A 15580-nucleotide genomic window follows, 5' to 3' on the forward strand; every position below is an offset into this window, starting at 1 on the left:
CTGATATTGTGCGTGTGTGTATTTTAAGTAGATCAGCAATTTACATGAAAATTAGATTTAAAAATTTTCATCATTGCTTTGTGTTATTGAAATAAAATATGAATAGATGTTTCCTTTATGTGCTGTAAAGGTTTTCACAATCACACCAGTTACTCTGATTTAATTTTTCCTCATTTTGTTTCCTTTGAAGAAATAAATTCCTTAAGGTTAGTCAACAAAACATTTCATTTATCGCCAAGGCAAAAAAAATTTCCTCTTTTAAGACCTCTAGGCTTATTTTCCACCATTTATATTTAGATTTTTAAAATTATGTTTAACTTCAGTACCAACTTTCTATTGAAATTTAAAAACTTTGATTTCCTCAAAGCCCGGAGACTTGGGATTTTTAGTGAAAATTGGGTTTGCTATTAATCATGTGCCTTGAATTATTAGAATAAAAGATAAGGATGCATGTGCTTTGAAGACTATAAAACACTTTACAAATGTAAGATGTCATTATCAGGTAACAAAGTATCATTTTTAATAACAATTATGATTTAAAAATAATAACAATTATGAATATATGAATTAAACTTTCTGTGCCTCAGTTTCTTGATCTACAAAATGGGCACAATAAGTGGTCTTATTGGTTGTTGTGAGAAACAAATGAGTTAATACATGTAAGAAACTTAGATGTTATTCATGTAAGAGGTTAGCACATAATAGGTATTTAATAAGTAATAAGATTAGTATCTAATGTGTGTCTGTATTCATTACTCAGTTTGGAAAATCCTGGTTCAAGTATGTAAAAATGTTGCATCTTTTCAAAGTAACTTGTGTTTTGTTTCTTTTTTTTTTAAGTTTTATTTTTGAGAGAGAGAGAGAGAGTGCAAGTGGGGGAGAGGCAGAGAGAGAGGGAGACACAGAATCTGAAGCAGGCTCCAGGCTCTGAGCTATCAGCACAAAGCCCAATGCAGGGGATAGAACCCATGGACAGTGAGATCATGACCTGAACCTAAGCTGGACAGTCAACCGACTGAGCCACCCATGCGCCCAAGTTTTATTTTTTGAATCCATTTGGATGGATTATACCAAATTTAATCTTTAAAAACCCCATCTTTTAAAAACAACATTATGCAAGATTTTTAAAGTTTATTTATTTATTTTGAGAGAGAGAGGCAGAGAGGGGCAGAGAGAGAGTACCAAGCAGGCTCTGCACTGTCAATGCAAAGCCTGATGGGGGTGGGGGGGAGACTGGGGGGAGGGGGCGCTTGAACTCATAAACTGTGAGAATATTGACCTGAATCAAAACCAAGAGTCAGATGCTTAACTGAGTCATCCAGGCGCCCCAGGCAAGATTTTTTTTTTTAAGCCAGACATTTTTGTTTACAGAAGCAGGGTAAGAAAACTTAGTCTCAAATGATTTTTCCTATGAAATCTTCCCCACATGCTTGTGGAAAATGAAATCATAATTATACAGCCAAGGGTTTGAGATGGAAGTTACCTATTCATATGTAACTATTCGTATGTAGGTAGATTCTGAGGGGCAAGTGTCTGTTGTATCAGAGTGTAGTGCATAAATGGTGCCTACTAATGATGGATTTTGATGATGATAATGATATTGATGATGATGATAATGGTGATAATTCAACATTGTTCTATACTGACAGAATGCGCACATCAGAGATTAAAAAAAAAAAAAAAAGAATGGATTGGACACTGCTTCACACCCCACCCCATTCCCCTGGCCTGCAAGAAATTACTCAGACCAAAGGAAATGTTTTATTGTGTTCTGTTTGCACTGCGTATATATAGTATATCCCATGAACATGTTCCTTGGGGACTGACTTCAAGTAATTAGAAGTCAAATTTTAAGGCCTTTATAAGAAAGCAGTATATATAACTTTAGAAACCATATTATTTAAAATTCCCACACATTGAAAATTCAGTTTTTCAATTTGGATTTCCACAAATCATACATTAGTTTCTTAGAGTAAACCCTTTTGGAACCATCTTCCATGAGGAATTTTATGTCTTTCTACAAAAACATTTAGACATCAATTTTTTTTATGCATCAACACTTATGCTTTTTTTTCTTTCCAAGTTTTGTTTAAAAAAATTTTTTTTAACGTTTATTCATTTTTGAGAGACAGAGAGAGACATAGCATGAGCAGGGGAGGGGCAGAGAGGGAGGGAGACACAGAATCTGAAGCAGGCTGCTGGCTCTGGGCTGTTAGCACAGAGCCTGATGGGGGGCTCAAACCTACAAACTGCGAGATCATGACCTGAGCCAAAGTCAGAGACTTAACTGAGACACCCAGACACCCCTCCAAGTTTTTATTTAAATTCTACCTTGCTAATATACAGTGTAATATTTGTTTTAGATATAGAATTTAGTGATTCAGCACAAACACACAATACCCAGTGTTCATCACAAGTGCCTTCCTTAATAACCATCACTTATTTAACCCATCCCCCGCCCACCTCCCCTCCCATAACCATTGTTTGTTCTCTATAGTTAAGAGCCTGTGTCTTGGTTTTCTTCTCCCACCTCCTCCCATGTTGTTTTATTTCTTAAATTTCACATCTGAGTGAAATCATATGGTATTTGTCTTTCTCTGGCTGACTTATTTTACTTAGCATAATACACCCTAGTGCCATCCACGTTGTTGCAAATGGCAAGTTTTCATTCTTTTTGATGGCTGAGTAATTTTCCACTATATATATAATATTCATGTATATATTCCATCATATAATATTCATATATATAATATTCCATCATATATAATATTAATATATATTCCATCATGTATAAAATCCATATATATAATATTCCATCACATTATAATTTTAATATATATTCCATCATATATAATATTCATATATATTATATAATACATATACTATATATATATATATATATGAAGTAGTGTCCAGTCCATATATATAGCACCTTTTTTTTATCCATTCATCAGTTGATGGACATCTGGGCTCTTTCCATAATTTGGCTTTGTTGATAATGTTGCTATTATGTGTATACCTTTGAATCAGTATTTTTGTTTCCTTTGGGTAAATACCTAGTAGTGCAATTGCTGGGTCATCCTGGTAGTACACTGCATTTTTAACTTTTTGAGCAACCTCCATACTGTTTTACAGAGTGGCTGCACCAGTTTGCATTTCCACCAACAGTGTAAGAGGGTTCCCCTTTCTCTGCATCCTCGCCAGTACCTGTTGTTTCCTGTGTTGTTAGTTTTAACCATTCTTCCTGGTGTGAGGTGATATCTCATTATAGTTTTGGTTTGTATTTCCCTGATGATGAGTGATATTAAGCATCTTTTAATGTATACATTAATCTTTAAAAGAGATTGTCATATCTACCTTTTTGATATCAGGTGTTCATAAATATACATGTTATTGATTTTTTAAAAAATATTTATTTATTTATTTATTTAGAGAACCTGCATGAGTGAGTGTGAGCAGGGGAGGGACAGAGAGAGAGGGAGAGAGAGAGAATCCCAAGCAGGTTCCACACTGTTAGCACAGAGCCAGATGAAGGGCTTGATCTCATCATGACCTGAGCCAAAATCAAGATCTAGATGCTTAAAAGAATGAGCTGCCTAGGCGCCCCATGTTGTTGATTTTTTTTAATGACTTCAAGTTCATCTATGTAGTTGATAGAAAAACAGAGAATAAAATATACATAATAACATAATAAGAACTTTCTAAGAATACTCATAGATGCCCAACTCAATTCCAATATTGAATTTCTGTAAATCATTGCTAATAAAACTTAGGGAGAAACAATGCCTATAACTAACCTAGATGGAGTGGTGAGTATTTTTGAATCTTTCGTGGATATTTTATAATCTTCTATATTTCTTATAAGTATCAAGCATCACAAGAATCCTGCTTTACTCTTCTTTCCTTAGTCAACTCTCTTTGGTTGATTTCATGTACCTCCGTGCCTTCAGCAGCCATCTTCAAGGCAATGACTCCCAAACCCATATCTGCAGTTCTAGCTTGTTTACTGAGGACAAATCCTTTTTCAACTGCCTGTTGGGCATTTCTGCATGGATATCCCCCAAGTACCTGACCTTGACGTTACTCAAATCTAATCTACTATCCCTCCCCATGCCTGATACACCTCTTTTTTCCCCGTTTTATTTAATAATGCCTGCCTGCCCAAACGGATTCAGTGTCCTCACCATCCATAACGCTCAAAGTGCTTCAAACACAGCTCCTTCTCTATGAACTGTTTCAGGCATTTTCCCCAAGCTCTAAAACTCTGTATCTTTACAATGTGTTACATATTGTAACATATTAACATGTAATAAAAAAATAACAATATGTTACTTTGCTCTGGTTGTAGTTCTCAGACTACATTCCTGGAGTAAACAAAATTGTTTTCATTTTTATTTTTAATTTTTTAATATGTATTTATTTTTGAGAGAGAGAGAGAGAGCACACGAGAGAGAGCACGAGCGCACGAGTGGGGTAGGGGCAGAGAGAGGAAACCCAGAATCTAAAGCAGGCTCCAGGCTCTGAGCTGTTAGCACAGAGCCGAACTCTGGGCTGGAACCCACGAACTGTGAGATCATGACCTGAGCTGAAGTTGGATGCTTAACCGACTGAGTCATCCAGACACCCCCCAAAATTGTTTTAATCTAAGGCATATAGCCTCTTAGGGACCCTGGGGATGAGTTTCACAATTTTCAATTGCATAAAGGTTCTGTGCATGTGTGTATTTGCATTCTCTGGATCTACAGATTTTTTTATCAGTTTCTCAAAGCTGATGCTTCTCTAAAATCCAGGCTATTACCTTCCAGATGTCCCTTGCTTCCAGTCTGCCCTAACCTTGAAAGTGGTTTATGGGACATTATTGATACTCTACCATCATTCTTTCCCATTCTCACACCAAAGCCTGGCTTCCAAGCAGACATCTGAGCTCTCTGCTGGTCCATAGCAGGAGAGAGGCCCCTGATGTCGGAGAACTCAGTTACTTTTGTCCCCAAGGACACTGACCAGAAAGACAGGCCTGACACACCTTCACACAGCCTAGCCTGTGCCCCAGGGGCAGCTGATGGCCTGCTGTCTCCTCTGGACAACTAATGAGGTTGTGCTTGAAATAAAAATCACCACACTACGCGGTGCCTGGCTGGCTCAGTCAGTAGAGCATGTGATTCTGGATCTTGGGGTTGTGAGTTGGGGGTAGAGTTTAGTTTAGAAACATCACCAGGCAACATAGAATTAATCGGCTAGAACTTGGCAGCACCCAGCTGGGTTTACCCCCTCCACTCCTTGCAACATAGTAGGAATGACTAGAGATAGGAGATACAGCCATAGGTGAGAGGGCTCCTAGCAGAACTCAGAATCCAACAGCTTTCCTGGTAGCCGTGCAGCTCTCAAAGTTCACTCCTTTCCCAGAGATCTCTGGGTCCCTTCTTCTGTAGCACTGGAACAACCCAAATACTCTGAGCTTGTTTTCCTTTGGCTGGGAAGACCAAATGCTTGAGATTTCTGCCACCTGTTTTGCCTGGGATACCAACCTGCTATCTCATTATCCAAGGGGCAGTGTCCTCAGACATGGTTCCCTCCCCAGTTAAAAATGTATGCTCACACCAATTGCATTCATCCCTCAAAGGAAATGTTGCAAAGAAAGTGGTTTGATATGATTTGCAAAAGCTGATGTGTACTGAACTCTTATTTTGGCAGAGAAGGTGAGAGGTGCAGGAGTGCCTGAGTGGTTGTTAGTTGGGCATCCAACTCTTGACTTTGGCTCAGGTCCTGATCTCGTGGTTTGAGCCCTGAATCAGGCTCTGCATCATCAGAATGCAGAGCCTGCTTGGTATTCTCTCTCTTATCTCTCTTCTCCTCCCCTGCTCTTGTGCTCACCTGCTCTCTCAATCAAAGTAAATAAATAAAACGTTAAAAAAAAGAAGTAGAGACATGCAAAAATGGGGAAAAAATACTTAAGTCTTAGTGACTTAATATTTAGGATGCCTCCTGCTTTTATCTCTTTCACCTTATTTTTTAATTAATTAATTAATTATTTAGAGAGAATGAGTTGGGGAGGGGCAGAGAGAGAGAGAGGGAGAGAGAAAATCCTAAGCAGGCTCTGTGCTGACAGCATGAAGCTCGATCCCACCAACCACGAGATCATGACCTGAGCTGAAATCAAGAGTTGGACACCAGACTAACTGAACCACCCAGGTGCCCCTTTTTTTTCATTTTATTTTTAAAATTGAATTATAATTCACATTCAGTAAAATGCACAGATCTTAAGTGTATAGGTTGATAAATTTTTACATAAATATGTATATACACACACACACACACACATATATATATATATATATACTATTAAATGAATTATATAGAACATTTCCATCAGCCTCAGAAAATTTTTGCATGCTTCATTCCAGATAATAGTGCCCTCAACCCACAGAAGTAACTACTGTTCTCATTTGATTACCATAGTTTGGTTTTTCCTATTTTTGAACTTCATTTAAAGAAAACACACAATATGTATTCTTTTGTGCCTGGCTTCTTTCATTCAACAAAATGTTTATTTAGATTCATCAATGTTATAATATGGATCAGTAATTTGTATGTTTTTTTTTTTTTTTGGATAATCGTGTAGCATTGCACTGTCTGATAAACCACCATTTGTTATCCATTTTCCTGTTTATAGGCATACTGTTTGAGCTATTCTGAAAAAATCTTTTTTGAACCTCCTCATACAAGTCTTTTGGTGAACCATGCATCCATTTTCTTGAGACTATGCCTAGGAGTGGAATTATTGGGTCACAGAGAAACCACATGTTTAACTTTATTAGAAACTGCCAAATAGTTTAAAAAAGTGGTTATGTAGACTTTGAATTTCAACTTAGAGACTTAATGAGCTGGGAAGCATGTTGTTCCCATCATTATTCCAACAACAAAAAGCAGGAAAAAATGCAAATTAATTACTTTTCTTGAACCCATAAGGAAATTGAGGTTTCAAGGCAACCAATGAAACAAAACTGGAGAGACAGACAACCACACGAGCCGTGGTTTTTTTAACCTAAGGCAGAAACCACTAAATACCTTGTAAACCTATAAGAAGACTCAGTTAAAACTATATAATAAATTGTTCAAGGCTAAGTATAGGCTAGCATAAGAGTGTGAAGTCCCTGAGGGCCGTAGACATAAGGTTTGCATCCTCTTGCTTTCCCTGCATGAACTCAACCAGATGCCCACAGGAAACATTCTTTGACAGCTTCCCTAACGATGCTATTTGAGGCCAAGCTGGGGTGGAGGGCAAATAACAGGGAAAAGGAGTAGCAGCAACTGTCAAAACTCTTCCAAGATCCATTTCCTGTGTTTTTACTACAGAACAAAAGCTGCCATCTGCAAGGGCAAGAGCTATGAAAATTGTCACCTTAGGGGACTGTGGAATCCCATTACACCACAGGAAGGGAAAAAGGCAAAAAAAAAATCCTACTCCTTGGGGTTGGGGAGCAGGAATATACTCTAGGCCCAGCTGTACAGCTGGAGGAGGGGCAGGAGCACTCGTGAAGGCCACACTTCCAAGACCCAGGTTCATGGTATCTAAGATGAAGGGTTAACCAGAACATCAGAGAATACCTCTTCGTTGTCCCCCACTGGCCCACTATCAAGCACTGAGTAAAAATAACAGTGGAATACAGCTGGGAGATCTTGAAGAAACAGATTATCTCTAGAGAGCAGGGAAAATGGAAAACACAAAGGTAAAAGGGAGCAGAAATGTGGGCACGTTTCACTAGTACACACTAGTCCGCACCCTAACCACAAAATATCAGAGTAATTTGGAGCATGTAGTCACTCAGGATGACCATGGGAAAAATGGACTCAAGTCCAATTGCTCACTAGATTAACCCTCACACTAAAGAGTTAGTATAAAGAACGTCATGTTCATCTCCAAGCAAATAAATTTATACTTCAGTATTTACTACCCTATACATGTCCAGCTTTCAACAAAAAGTTATAATGTATACAAAAGATAAGGAAAAATACATTCTGAAGAGGCAATATAAACACCAGAACCAGATCCAGATTTGAGAGAGATTAAAACTATCAAACGAGGAATTTAAAATAAAAATAATCAATAGGTTAGACATTTTATTAGAAAAAGTAAACAATAGGGGCACCTGGGTGGCTCATTTGGTTAAGCATCTGACTCTTGATTTCAGCTCAGGTCATGGTCTCATGATTTAGAAGATTGAGCCCTGTGTCAGGCTCCAATGATGACAGCACAGATCCTGCTTGGGATTCTCTCTCTCCCTTTCTCTGCCCCTCCCCTGTTCTCTTGCACACGCTCTCTCTTTCTCTCTCAAAATAAATAAATAAACATTTAAAAAAGTAAACAATATACAAGATCAGACAGTTAATTTCAGCAAAGTGATGGAAACTGTAAGAAAAGGTCAAATAAAAATGTGGGAAATAAAAAACACTATAATAAAGATGAAAAATGCCTTTAACAATTTTGTCAGTAGACTTGACACAGCTGAAGAAGGAATTGGTGAACTTAAAGATAGGTCAATAGAAATTACCCAAATAAAACCACAAGAACCAAAAAAAAAAAAGTTAAAAAAAGAATGGAGCATCCAAGAGCTATGACATAATATCAAACTATTTAACATACACATTATTAGAATCCTAGAAGGAAGAGATAGAATAAACAGAGCAAATATATATATTTGAAGAAATAACAGCTGATAATTTTCCAAAACTTATGATACATTGAGAAGTTCAGAGAACCCTAAGGAGGATTAACACAAAAACAAAACAAAACAAAACAAACCACCTTCAAAACCCTAGCATATTATATTCAAACTGCTATAAAGATGGGAAAAATTTTTTGGAAGGCAGCTAGAAGGGAAAGACCCAACTTGACAGAGGCCCATGAATAAGAATTACAGCAGACTTCTCATCAGAAAGTATGCAAGCAAGAAGACAGTAGTGTGGCATTTTTAAAGTGCTTTTAAAAAAACCTGTCAGCTGAAAAGTTATCCTTTAAATATTAAAAGAAATAAACATATTTTTTAGACAAGCGAAAACAGAAGAGGTGCTTTGCCAGTGGACATACTCTAATAGAAATGTTAATGAAAGCACTTCGGAAAAAGGATTGTGATACAAGTCAGAAACCTGGATCCTCATCAAAACAATGGTAAATATTAGAAATGCGTTAAATGAAGGTAAATGTATTGGGTTGAATCTTCTCTCCCCAAAGTTCATGTCTACTGAGAACCTCAGAATGTGACCTTATTTGGTAATAGAGTCTTCGAAAATGTAATTATTTAAATTAATATAAGGTAATAGTAGATTAGGGTGGACCTAAATCCCAAGACTGGTGTCCTTACAAGAAAAGGGAAGGGCACACAGAGATACACATAGGGAAGAAAGCCATGTGATGAGAAGCAAAGATTGAAGTGATGCAGTCACAAGCCAAGGAACACCAAGGATTTCCAGAAGACACCAGAAACTATGAAGGGGCAAAAAAGAATTCTCTGTTAGAGCCTTCAGAGAGAGTATGACTCTGCTAACACCTTGATTTCAGAACTCTAAGTCTCCAGAGCTGTGAGTGAATATTTTTGTTTGTTTGTTTCAAATCACCAGGTTTGGGGTAATTTGTTATGACAGTCATAGAAAACTAAGAGAGTGCAATAAAATTCACTTTTATTTTTAATTCTCACAATTGGCAGTTTAAACCAAAAACTGCAACAATGTAGTGCATGTCCATAGCATATGTAAAATTAAAATATGTGACAATGATAGCAAAAGGAAGCAAGGGAGAAATTGGAAACATAAAGTCTTAAAACTACACTGAAGTGGTATATTATATGAGGTAGACTCATATTATTTACAATGCATCTTGTAATTCCTAGGGCAACAACCAGAAAATTTTACTAAAAGATAAAACAATAAATAAATAAAGAAGACAAAAAAAGAATCATAAAAGATGCTCACTTAAGCATACAGACAGAGACAGAAAAGGAGAGAACAAAAAACAGTAAGTAAAACAAGTAGAAAACAGCTAGTAAAATGGTAGCTTTTAATACATACATATCAATAATCACTTTAAATGTGAATGATCTAAACAGCAGTTAGAAGGGATTGTCAGATTGGATTATTTTTTTTTTCAGATTGGATTATTTAAAAAACACTATCCAACTATATATTGTATAAAATAAACCCACTTTATTGTTTTTTAAATGGAGATGATTTCAAAGTTTATTTTGAGAGAGAGAGAGAGAGAGAGAGAGCATGGGAAAGACAGAGAGACAAGGAGACAGAGGATCCCAAGCAGGCTCTGCATTGTCAGCACAGAGCCCAATGTGGGGCTCAAACTCACGAACCATGAGATCATGACCTGAACTGAAACCAAGAGTTGGATGCTTAACTGACTGAGCCACCCAGATGCCCCAAGAAACCCACTTCAAATATAAAGAGATAAAAGTGTTAAAAGTAAAAGGAGACAAAAAAACATACTATGTAAACACTAATCAAAATACTGCATTGATTTTTTAAAGTAGTCTCTATGCCTAATTAGGCCCTCAAACTCACAACCCCAAGATCAAGAGCCCCACCTAACCCCACCATCTATATATATATGGCGGCTATGGCAATTTCAGACAAAACAGACTTCAGAAGAAGGAAGATTATCAAGTGTAAAAAGGAATATTGCATAATGATAAAGAATTCAAATCTCTAGGAAGACATAACAATCTTTAATGGGTACATGCCTAAAAAAGAGCTTCAAACGACATAAAGCAAAAACTGATAGATCTGAAGGGATAAATAGATCAGTGCACAATTATAGTTGGGAGACTTCAGCTCTCCTTTCTCATTAACTGAGAGAACAAGCAGGCAGAAAATTAGTAAGGATATAGATGACCTGATCAACTATCAACTAACTTAATTTAATTACATTTATAAAAGAACCCACATGACAAGACCAGAATATATACTCTACTCAAGTGCATATAGAACATTTGCTAAGATAGATCATATTCTTAACTCTAAAAAATTTAAATTTAAAATAATAAGTGTCATGTAAAGCATATTGTTTGCCTATAGTGGAATAATGTTAACAGTAAGATATCTGGAACAATCCCTAAATGTTTATATATTAATCAAATATATTCATCAAATTTCAAATAACTCATGGGACAAAGGAGAAAGTCTTAAAGTAAATGAAAAAATATTTTGTACTGACCAAAAATTAAAATACAATATATCCAGTTTTGTGGGATACAACTAAAATATTGTTGAGGGAAACTTATACCATTTAATATTTATATTAGAAAAGCTTACATCTAAAATCTTAACCTAAGTTTCCACCTTAAGAAAGTAGAAAAAAGAGCATGTTAAACCCAAAGCAAACAAAAATTACAATAACAAAATTAGAGAATAAATCAATGAAATTAAAAAGAAAATCAATGGAACTAAAAACTGTTTCTTTGAGAAAAACAAATTGATAAACCACTAGTGAGACTGGCCAAGTAAAAAAGATAGAAGGCATAAATTTCAATTTCAAGAATAAAAGAGGAGACATCAATACCGACCCCCTAATAAAAGGATAATTATAGAATATTATGAATGACTCTATGTTCATAAACTCAATGAGATGAAATGCATCACTCTCTTGAAAGATACCAAGAAGTGCCAAAACTCACGTAAGAAGAAATAAATAACTTAATGTTATGTATGCTAAAGAAATTAAATGTGTAATTTTAAACCTTTCAGAAAATGAAATCCAGGTCCAAAACAGGTTTATGTTTTGAATTTGACCAGGAATTTAAGGAAGGAATAATACCAATTTTATACATTCTCTCCTAGAAAATTAAAACGGAGAGAAACTTCCAAATAAATTTTTTTTAAATTTTTTTTTAACATTTATTTATTTTTGAGACAGAGAGAGAGAGAGAGAGAGCATGAACGGGGGAGGGGCAGAGAAAGAGGGAGACACAGAATCGGAAGCAGGCTCCAGGATCTGAGCCATCAGCCCAGAGCCTGACGCGGGGCTCGAACTCACAGACCGCCAGATCGTGACCTGAGCTGAAGTCGGAGGCTCAACCGACTGAGCCACCCAGGCGCCCCAAAACTTCCAAATAAATTTTATAAGACCAGTATTACCCTGATAATTGATAACAAAACTAGACAGACATTAGAAGAAAACTATAGACAAAAAAAAGAAAAAAAAAAGAGAGAAAACTATAAACTAATATCATCCCTAATGAACATTGATGCAAAAATCCACAAAAAAATATTAACAAATTGAATCTAGCAATATGTATATATATGTAAAGGATAATACATCAAAATCAACTGAAGTTGATCCAGGAATGCAAGGCTAGTTCAATATTAAAAAAGTCAATCAATATAATTGATCATAATAACAGACTAAATAAGAAAATACATTATAATCTTGGGGGCCCTGTCAGTTAAGTATCTGACACTTGATTTTGGCTCAGGTCATGATCTTTGGTTTATGAGTCTGAGCCTCGCATCAGGCTCTGTGCTGATGGGGCAGAGCCTGCTTGGGATTCTCTCTCTCTCCCTGTCTCTGCCCCTCCCCTGCTCGCGCTCTCTCTCTCTCTCTCTCTCTCAAAATAAATAAATAAACTTAAAAAAAAGAAAATACTGGGGCGCCTGGGTGGCTTGGTCGGTTAAGCGTCCGACTTCGGCTCAGGTCATGATCTCACGGTCCGTGAGTTCGAGCCCCGCGTCGGGCTCTGTGCTGACAGCTCAGAGCCTGGAGCCTGTTTCAGGTTCTGTGTCTTCCTCTCTCTCTGCTCCTCCCCTGTTCATGCTCTGTCTCTCTCTGTCTCAAAAATAAATAAACGTTAACAAAAAAGAAAGAAAATACATTATAATCTCAATAAAGGCAGAAAAATCATTTGACAAAATTCAATTTCTATTCATGATAGAAACTGTCAGTAAAGCACATATAGAGGGACTTTCCCAGCCTGATAAAGGGCACATGATTTGTAATATCTCATATTACTTTTTCCAAGAGCCACAAGTTGAGTACTATTAATATCAGAATACAATGAGGAAACTAAGGAACTGAGATCAGCTAATTTAACTACTGTCTCCATCTAGTAAACAACTGATGTAGGATGACAATCCACATCTATCTGTCTTAAGAGCCCACTCTTTCTGCTATAACATCTCACTTCCCAGTTTGAAAAAGAAATGGAAATTGCAATTTGCAGCAATGGCCTGGAGATTAGAATGGACAATGTAATAGAAAATTGGTACTTGCGGGGCGCCTGGGTGGCGCAGTCGGTTAAGCGTCCGACTTCAGCCAGGTCACGATCTCACGGTCCGTGAGTTCGAGCCCCGCGTCGGGCTCTGGGCTGATGGCTCAGAGCCTGGAGCCTGTTTCCGATTCTGTGTCTCCCTCTCTCTCTGCCCCTCCCCCGTTCATGCTCTGTCTCTCTCTGTCCCAAAAATAAAATAAAAAAAACGTTGAAAATTGGTACTTGCATTAATTCTCTTTTCAGAAAATACATAAAATTTGGCTGAGGATAAACTTTGGATTACTAAAGTCTACCTTTATGAGGAAAATTATGTTAGTATATGTGACCAGTTAAAATGTCATATCTTATAAATCCTAAAATATAAATGTTCTTATTGAGAAAAATGAGATCAATTTATAGAAAACAAACCAATAAAATTTTATTCTGGAGAAATTAAAGTTGTTCACAAATATTTATGTATGAAAATTTTCATTCTAGTGTTTAAAATAGCAAAAGGAATGGAAGCAATCTAATGTCTACTGAAAAGGAGAGATTAAATTTATTTTGTATGGTAGAATAAAATGCATTTGTGGGAATTTGTGCTCCCGATATTTTTTTTTTAATTTTTTTCAACGTTTTTTATTTATTTTTGGGACAGAGAGAGACAGAGCATGAACGGGGGAGGGGCAGAGAGAGAGGGAGACACAGAATCGGAAGTAGGCTCCAGGCTCCCAGCCATCAGCCCAGAGCCCGACGCGCGGCTCGAACTCACGGACCGCGAGATCGTGACCTGGCTGAAGTCGGACGCTTAACCGACTGCGCCACCCAGGCGCCCCTGTGCTCCTGATATTTTAAGCCTATAAATAGAGATCAAGATTCATATATAGAAAAAGAGACTAGAATGGAATACACTAAATAGTAACATTGATGCTGTGAATGGTTCTATTCTTTATTTCTTTCTGCATTTTCTTAATTTTTCACAATTATATTACTTAAAAAAATAAAATATAAAAAAAAGAATTTAATGCAGCAAAGCATACAATGTTAGGAGGAAAGTTTTGCAGAGCCAGAGAGAGATGAGCTTACTCTAACACAGGGATTATCAGTTTATTGAAGGTTTTGACCAAATCTCCATTTATTTTCATGCACCAGAAGCCACACACGAATCTGTAGGAGATCCCTGGGCCTGAGATGGCTGGATTTGTTGAATGAAAAGTCGTGGTCTCCCAACAGGTCTTCCCTATACACCTCCCTCCACAGTCTAGACCATTCTATCTCCAACATTATTTGACATGGCCTTGCAAGTTAGCAAGCCAATTTGGGGTGCTCTTTGTACATTCTCATAAGGCTTTTATTTTTCTCATTGTTTTGTAGCTATGACACCACTTGAAATGAACAATCAGACAGATGTCACTGAATTCATCTTCTTGGGATTTTCCAACCACCCCAAACTACAGGGCTTGTTTTTCCTGGTTTTCTTGCTCATTTACCTGACAACACTCCTGGGGAACATGCTCATTATAACAGCCACTAGAATCAGTCCTGCTCTCCACACTCCAATGTATTATTTCCTCAGCAACCTGAGTTTCTTGGACATCTGTTATACATCCACCACCATCCCCGTCATGCTGGTGAACTTCTTCCGGGAGAAGAAGACCATCTCATATGAGGGCTGCCTCTCCCAGATTTTCTTCCTCGTCACATGTGCTGGCACTGAATGTGTCTTATTGGCCGCTATGGCTTATGATCGCTATGTAGCCATTTGCCACCCTCTTCAATATCCCGTCCTCATGCGTGTGAAGGTCTGTATTTTTTTGGTGACTGGGTCCTGGCTGTGTGGGCTAGTGAATTCTGTGACACACACAGTGCTGGCAGCCACACTGACTCTCTGTGGACCCAACCAAATCAGCCACTTTCTCTGTGACATTCCTCTGCTCCTGAAGCTCTCCTGTTCAGACACCTCTCTCAATGAGTCTGTGCTTCATGTGGCCAGTGCCACCATTGGCCTGAGCCCCTGTCTGTTTACTGGAGTGTCCTACATACTCATCATTTCTTCCATTCTTAGGATTCCCTCTGCTCAGGGCAGGAGCAAGGCCTTCTCTACCTGCGCATCCCACCTCACTGTGGTGGTGGTCTTTTATGGAACAGCCAACTTTAACTATGACAGACCCAGAGAAGGTTACTCCCTAGACATGGATATTCTGGTTTCTGTGCTCTTCTGTGTTATGACTCCCATGTTGAACCCCATCATATACAGCCTGAGAAACAAGGAGGTCAAGTGTGCTCTGAGGAAGCTGGCTGGAGGGTATATGATCCCTGGCAATATTAGTGTCTAG

General features: G+C 37.5%; 1 protein-coding gene across 1 annotated transcript; it reads left to right on the plus strand.

Moving 5' to 3' along the window:
* The first annotated feature begins 14620 nt into the window (after positions 1 to 14620).
* Positions 14621 to 15580, plus strand: LOC115519784 (olfactory receptor 5V1-like). The gene has a single exon (XM_030323665.1). It carries the CDS (start codon positions 14621 to 14623, stop codon positions 15578 to 15580), a length of 960 nt encoding a protein of 319 aa, XP_030179525.1.

Source organism: Lynx canadensis, chromosome C1 (genome assembly GCF_007474595.2).
Source record: "Lynx canadensis isolate LIC74 chromosome C1, mLynCan4.pri.v2, whole genome shotgun sequence".
In the NCBI taxonomy this organism is placed as follows: Eukaryota; Metazoa; Chordata; class Mammalia; order Carnivora; family Felidae; genus Lynx; species Lynx canadensis.

Bases quoted from the DNA above. Each gene is read 5' to 3' on its own strand.
- LOC115519784 (XM_030323665.1), top strand. From the start codon at position 14,621: ATGACACCACTTGAAATGAACAATCAGACAGATGTCACTGAATTCATC.